The sequence below is a fragment of the Mus caroli genome, chromosome 9, assembly GCF_900094665.2.
Source record: "Mus caroli chromosome 9, CAROLI_EIJ_v1.1, whole genome shotgun sequence".
NCBI classification, from domain to species: Eukaryota; Metazoa; Chordata; class Mammalia; order Rodentia; family Muridae; genus Mus; species Mus caroli.
The window spans coordinates 18,165,268-18,171,664 of NC_034578.1; the positions used below are offsets into that span (position 1 = coordinate 18,165,268).

Sequence of the window (6,397 nt, forward strand, 5' to 3'; positions counted from 1 at the left end):
GTGGGAGTACACGCAGGTGTGCCACAATACATGTGTGGAGGTCAGAGGACAATGTGAGAAGAAAATAGGTTCTCCACCATGTGGGTCCCAGAGGGTCGATCTTAGGTAGTCAGACCTGGCAGGAAACACCTATACTCGCTGAGCCATCTCATCAGCACAAACTATTATTTTGCCATTCACCGATTCATACGTAAAATAATGGATCAGTCTTCTTTCCGCTGCTTAAGAGGGTTGGTGATAGTGGCTGCGGCCAGGTGCGATTCAGGGAAGGCAGTCGGGCGTGGTGGCGCACGCCTTTAATCCTAGCACTCGAGAGGCAGAGGCAGGCGGATTTCTGAGTTCGAGGCCAGCCTGATGTAAAGAGTGAGTTCCAGGACAGCCAGGGCTACACAGAGAAACCCTATCTCGAAAGAAGTGGGGAAGTCTTTTCAGGGCAGAAAGACCCCACTGTCCTCTCTGGAGCGCCGTGAATAAACTGTAGCAAATACGTTCCTACTTCCAGCAGGACTAGCATACAGGACGCCCAGCCAGAGGTGATGGTCCTTAGCTATTGGGGAGCTCTCAGAGTCTGGCTTCACCCGTCAATCAAGACTACGGGGGCGGAGCCTGAGCCTGGGAGCGAAGGAAAGGTGAACTGTCCAATGAGCACGCGCTGACCGGCTCCATCGCGGGATCTGGGTTCCTCACCCCGCCCCTGCAGGGATTTGATTGGGCTGCTGGCCGGGCTGTCCCGCCTTCGTGGGGCGGTGACTGTCACCGCCAGGCGCCGCAGGGACAGGACTTCTACAGGCCTGCAAATGGTGAGTTTAGGGCCTCGAGGTCCCGAGATACGAGCGGAGGAGCTGTTGAAAACCGGCTGGGGCGGGACTCGCGCCAGCTAGGCGTCTGCGCTACGGACGCCGCCGGCTCCGTTTGTCTGGTTGGTTCGTTTTCGGTTCGGCCGGGTTCCCCCTGTCCTGTCTTGCCCTGCTCGGCTCGGCTCGGTTTTCTTCGGCTCGGCTCGGTTTTCTTCGGCTCGGCTCGGCTCGGCTCTGTCCGGCCTGGCCATCGTTCCCGCGGTCCGTCAGAGACTGCAGCGGGCTCGTTGCCCCTTCCGGTCCCCGAGGCGGCTGCGCCCAAGGGATGGCGCTGTCTTCGGTCTGTGCATTGACGGCGGGTGGCTCGTGACCTGGCCCCAGGTTCTAGTGCTGGGCCAGTCCTCGTATAGAAAGCCTCACTCAGATGCCTGAAGCGAACCCGGATTTGTAGGTCGCATTCCGCTTCCCCAGTTCACAAAAACATTATCAGTCCACCTGACCTTCATTCTGTTTTTCAAATTGTTTACTTTCCAAAGTAATGCATGACACTTGTAGTGTTTTAAGCATGGTCTGGCAGCCGTTCTTTTGTCACTGCCTCCTCAATACTGATACCTCTGATGGGGGTCACCATAGGCAGTTTTGGAGGACACTCCTTTTTTAAAGGTTTGTTTCTAGCGGGATGTGGTGGCTTGGGGAGGCTGATGCAGGAGGATCACAACGTTCGAGGCCAGTCTGCCGGTTCCAGCAATCCTGTCTCTAATCTACTCAGTGCTGGTACAGGCTGCTTCCCCATTCTTTTCTCTCCCTTCCCCTGGCCTGCCCTTCATCTTGTCATCTTGCACGTTTCTCATACAGTTAAGAGACCTCTCGCCTGCGCTGCGAGGGACACAGGTGGTGTCTGCAGTCGCTGGGAACTGCTGCGTGTGACTTGGAGGCTGAGGAGCTGGCACCTTCTGCCTGGGACCCCTGGAGTTTTTGTGTGCCCTTGGGAAGCATGCCTGGGTGAATGAGGAGTCGGGACAAGGGAAAGATAAGACAAGAGCGCACCTGCACAAGAACAGAACTTTTCAAACAACTGAGTTTTCTTGAGACAGTTAACCTTTTAAGAAGGGAGGAAGATGATCCCGTCCCTGCCCACCATGACCGTCCTCATCCCACTGATCTCGCTGGCAGGCCTGTTCTACTCCGCCTCTGTGGAGGAAGGCTTCCCAGAGGGCTGCACCAGCGCCAGCAGCCTGTGCTTCTACAGCTTGCTCTTGCCGGTCACCGTGCCTGTGTACGTGTTTTTCCATCTGTGGACATGGATGGGCCTGAAGCTCTTCAGACATAACTAGGGGAGCCCCTCCTGCTGGGGCTGCCTTCGGAGTGGGGCTTGGCCGGAGGTTCCTGGCTGTTGCAGATTCTTTTGTAGCTGAAAAATACTTTTCAATAAAATGTCTTGAGGGAGAGGAACACGACCAGCCTTCATCCGAAGACTGTTTCTTCTAAGATTTGTTCTTAATTGTGTGTGGGTATGTGCATGTGAGCGTGGGTGCCCAAGGAGGCCATGTGAGTGATGGGTCCCTGGAGTTGGGGGTACAGGCAGTTGTAGGCTACGGGAGCTGTGTTCAGATCATCCATAAAGGATGCAAGTTCATGTTCTTAGCCCCTGAGCCATCTCTCTGCCCGCCTATTGCCTTCTCATTTAATCCTGGGGAACCTCAAGCTGTGAGAGGCAGACCTTGTCCTCCTTGCCTTCCTGTCTCTACCTCCTGAGTGCTAAACTTATAGGCAAGCGCTCCACATCTATTCATGTGGTGCTGGAGGAACCCAGGGTTTCAGGAACGCCAAGCCAGCAGTCTGCCAACCCAGCACCCAGGCCCTAAGGACTGTCTTTTTCTTCAGCCCATTCATTTAACAGTTAGTTGTTTGGAAGCCAGGCAGTGGTGACACACACACTTGGGAGGCAAAGGTGGATCTCTTGAGGTCCAGGCCAGCATAGTGAGACTGTCAAAAATAATTTGGGATTTTGTTTCCGCTTCAACATCAATGGTGAAGTGTTATGTTTGTTAGGTTTGACTCCACCCAGAGGAGCCGAGTGGAGTAGTGCCATATATAAAAACCAATATCTGGAAGCTGGACATACCAAGCCTGGGTTTGCGGCTGGGCAGATGGCTCAGCAGTTCCTTGGACCAGCTGCTCTTAGTCCCCAGGTTGGTGACTCACGACTGCCTGTAACTCCAGTTCCAGAGGATCAGACCTGATTCTGGGCACCTGCAGACCTGTGGCATGTTTATTCATGCACACACACATTAATAAAAAAAATTGTTTTACAGAGGAAAGAAATCTGACTTTATAACATTACCTTTGTTTTTTTCTTTTAGGTTTATTTTATTTAGATGAGTACACGGTAGCTGTCTTCAGACACACACCAGAAGAGGGCATTGGATCTCATTGCAGATGGTTGTGAGCCACCATGTGGTTGCTGGGAACTGAACTCAGGACCTCTGGAGGAACAGTCAGTGCTTTTAACTGCTGAGCCATCTCTCCAGCCCAGTGGGTTTTTTTTTTTTTTTTTTTTTTAACTTTCTGAGACAGGGTTTCTCTGTATAGCCCTGGCTGTCCTGGGCTGTAGACCAGGCTGGCCTCGAACTCAGAAATCTGCCTGCCTCTGCCTTCCGAGTGCTGGGATTAAAGGCGTGCACCACCAGCGCCCGGCTAGGTTCTTGGATTCTTATTCAAGGAATAAAAGCCCATATATAGATTTGCAAAGTTGCCAGGAAACTTCACTCAAAGCCAAGCTATAGGTCAGGCATGCAGATATGTGTCTATGAGGGTGTATTAGTCAGGGTTCTCTAGAATCACAGAATTTATGGATAGTCTCTATATAGTAAAGGAATTTATTGATGATTTACAGTCTGCAGCCCAATTCCCAACAATGGTTCAGTAGTAGCTGTGAATGGAAGTCCAAGGATCTAGCAGTTACTCAGTCTCACACAACAAGCAGGCGAAGGAGGGAGAGCCAGACTCCCTTCTTCCAATGTCCTTATATGGTCTCCAGCAGAAGGTGTAGCCCAGATTAAAGGTGTGTTCCACCACACCTTTAATCCTGGATGACCTTGAACTCTGAGATTTAATCTTCTGGAATCCATAGCCACAATGCCTCAAGATCTCCATACCAAGATTCAGATCAGAAACTTCTATCTCCAAGCCTCCAGATAAGGGTCACTGGTGAGCCTTCCAATTCTGGATTATAGTTCATTCCAAATATAGTCAAGTTGACAACCAGGGATAGCCACTCAGAGGGTTTGTTTGTTTTTTTTTTTATCAAAGCACCACACCTGTTCTCGCAGACTCTCCCCTCTGATCCTCCTCTTCTCCCTGTACCTCCAGGGTCAAAAACTCTGCCTCCAAAAGCACGGTACTCAGGTTTGTAACACACACCCCTAAAAATAGACACAAAGTCTTGAAAAAAGAGAAAGTTCTCTTTGGCTTGAGGGTAAGCCAGAGATGGGAAGTGTTGGGTGTGACCATTGCCAGTTTTTGATGCCTGCATGGGACACAGAGTCTGGAATTCCCTGAGTACATTGGACTTTGTGGCCCCTGGGGAAGTCCCCACAGTCACCCTAGGAACAGGATTAAAGAAGTCAGGGGCTGGAGTGATGGCTCAGAGATTAAGAGTGTGCCCTGCTTTGCTTTTATAAAGTTTTTTTTTGGATTATTTTGTGAGTATTTGACTTGCGTGTATAAATGAGCACCGTATGCGCGCGATGTGCTTGGAGGTCAGAGGCCGGTGTCGGATCCTCTGGAACGTGACTTAGGGGAGTTACGTGAGCCACCAGGTGGGAATTGAACCTGGGCCCTCTTAAAGAACAGCAAGTGCTCATAACTTCTAAGCCATCGCTCCAGCTCTGGGCTTGTTTTCTGTTGCTGTGATAAAATCACAAGCAACTTGGGGGAAGAAAGGATTTGTTTGACTTCCACTTTTCAATCATAGTTCACCAATGAGGGGGACGGACGTCGGGGCAGGAGCTCAGGGTGGGAGCCTGAAGGCAGGGATTGAAGCAGAGACCCTGGATGGCTTACTCCCTAGCTCACATCAGCTACTGTTCAGGCCAGGCCTACCTGCCTGGGGATGGCACCACCCACAGTGGGCTGGGCCCTCCTATATCAGTAATTAAATTATGTCATAGACATACCCACAGGCCAATCGACTAAGCCATCAAGTAGTTCCTTAAGGTTCCCTCTTTCTAGATGATTAGTCAAGTGTAGCCGCCTGCCGGTTACTGGGTTCCTGAAAGTAAAGATGGGGTGGATGGGAAGGGCAGCGAGAGAAATAAGGAGCCAAGACAAAGTTTTCTGATCAAGTCCATGTTTACTTCTGCGTGTGAGCTTATAAAGGGGGGAACCCATCGCCCACCATACCAGGATCTTGTTGCTTGGTCAGGATCCTGTCAGAACAGGTTCAGCCTTTCAGCGGGTAGTGGTGTCTTGGGGGAAAGCTGGTGGCAGGACAATAGACCTAACTTGGTCTGAAGACTCCACCCTAGGTGGGCTAGCAAGTGTGGCAAGCCAGGCCTGAGCCAGCCTGCTCAAGGCTGGGGGAAGGGCACAGTCAAGATGACAAGGCTAACCAGCACGGATGTGTGCTGCTCTCCCAGAAGCCTGTGGTTTCCAGTGCCTGTGGATGGTGGCTCACTATTGCCTGTAACTCAGTGCCTTTCTGACAGCCTCAGACAACCGCACTCATACACGTACCCAGGTACCGAGACAGACAGACAGACAGTAATACAATAATAAATCTTATTGTTGCTGTTAGCTTAGGGGGATCGGAAGTCCCAGCTTGGGAGAGGCCGTGGAGATGGGGTCTCCTGCCCCAAGCCTTCCCTCCACCCGTGCTTACGCTTGAGTGGCTTGCCTTGTTCCTTTACGTGTGAGGGGTGGGAGCTGGCAGACAGCACCACCCCTCCCCAGATGGCGAGGAGGCTCACGGTCATGGACAGGAGGATCTGTGGTGTGCGTGTGTTTTGTCTGCCCCTGTTCCCCCTGTAGCCCTTTGCCTTCGAGTCTTCCAACGGCACAGGAAGCAGTCTCACACCCACGGCCCTGTCCCTCAGAAGCCCAGCTCTCCCCTTCCTTCTCGACAGGCTGAAGGGCCTTTTCTGCAACTGTTTGAAGAACGATGAAGCACACCTGTGCTACACAGGAGAGATGAGAGTGGCTCACTGTGAGAGTGGTTGTAGGCCTGTGATGAGTGTGTAAAGCATGTGTGTGTGTGTGTGCGTGTGTGTGTGTGTTGTGGGCCATGGCTTCAGTAAAAATAAACTTTAGTAGCCAATAAACTCGAAACATTCTTGGCCTCCTTTGGGGCTAACACGCTAGAATTTTTTTTTTTTTTAAATCCAATTTGATGTTACACAACCAGGTTCTGTTGCCCATTTGAAACGAGCTTTGCAAAGACAAGAGACAGTCAGATACAACATGGGGGATCCAGTTCTTCAGTTGGCATCCTGAGCTGGGGTAAGGCTTAGGGGTACTTAAGTGATAAAGAAACAGAACTGAGGGCTGGCGAGATGGTGGCTCAGTGGTTAAGAGCACTGACTGCTCTTCCGAAGGTCCCG

The 6,397-nt window shown here is 51.4% G+C and overlaps 1 protein-coding gene across 2 annotated transcripts; it reads left to right on the forward strand.

The window, feature by feature from the left end:
• The first annotated feature begins 731 nt into the window (after positions 1-731).
• Positions 732-2,285, forward strand: Pigy (phosphatidylinositol glycan anchor biosynthesis class Y). Of its 2 annotated transcripts, none has more exons than XM_021172899.2 (2): positions 732-800; positions 1,653-2,285. In XM_021172899.2, the coding sequence occupies exon 2, from the start codon at positions 1,916-1,918 to the stop codon at positions 2,129-2,131; it is 216 nt and encodes a 71-aa protein (XP_021028558.1). In that variant the 5' UTR covers positions 732-800; positions 1,653-1,915; the 3' UTR covers positions 2,132-2,285. The 2 variants fall into 2 exon arrangements, with proteins under 2 accessions (XP_021028558.1, XP_021028559.1); XM_021172900.2 differs by lacking the exon at positions 732-800 and adding an exon at positions 807-919.
• Positions 2,286-6,397: the final 4,112 nt, after the last annotated feature.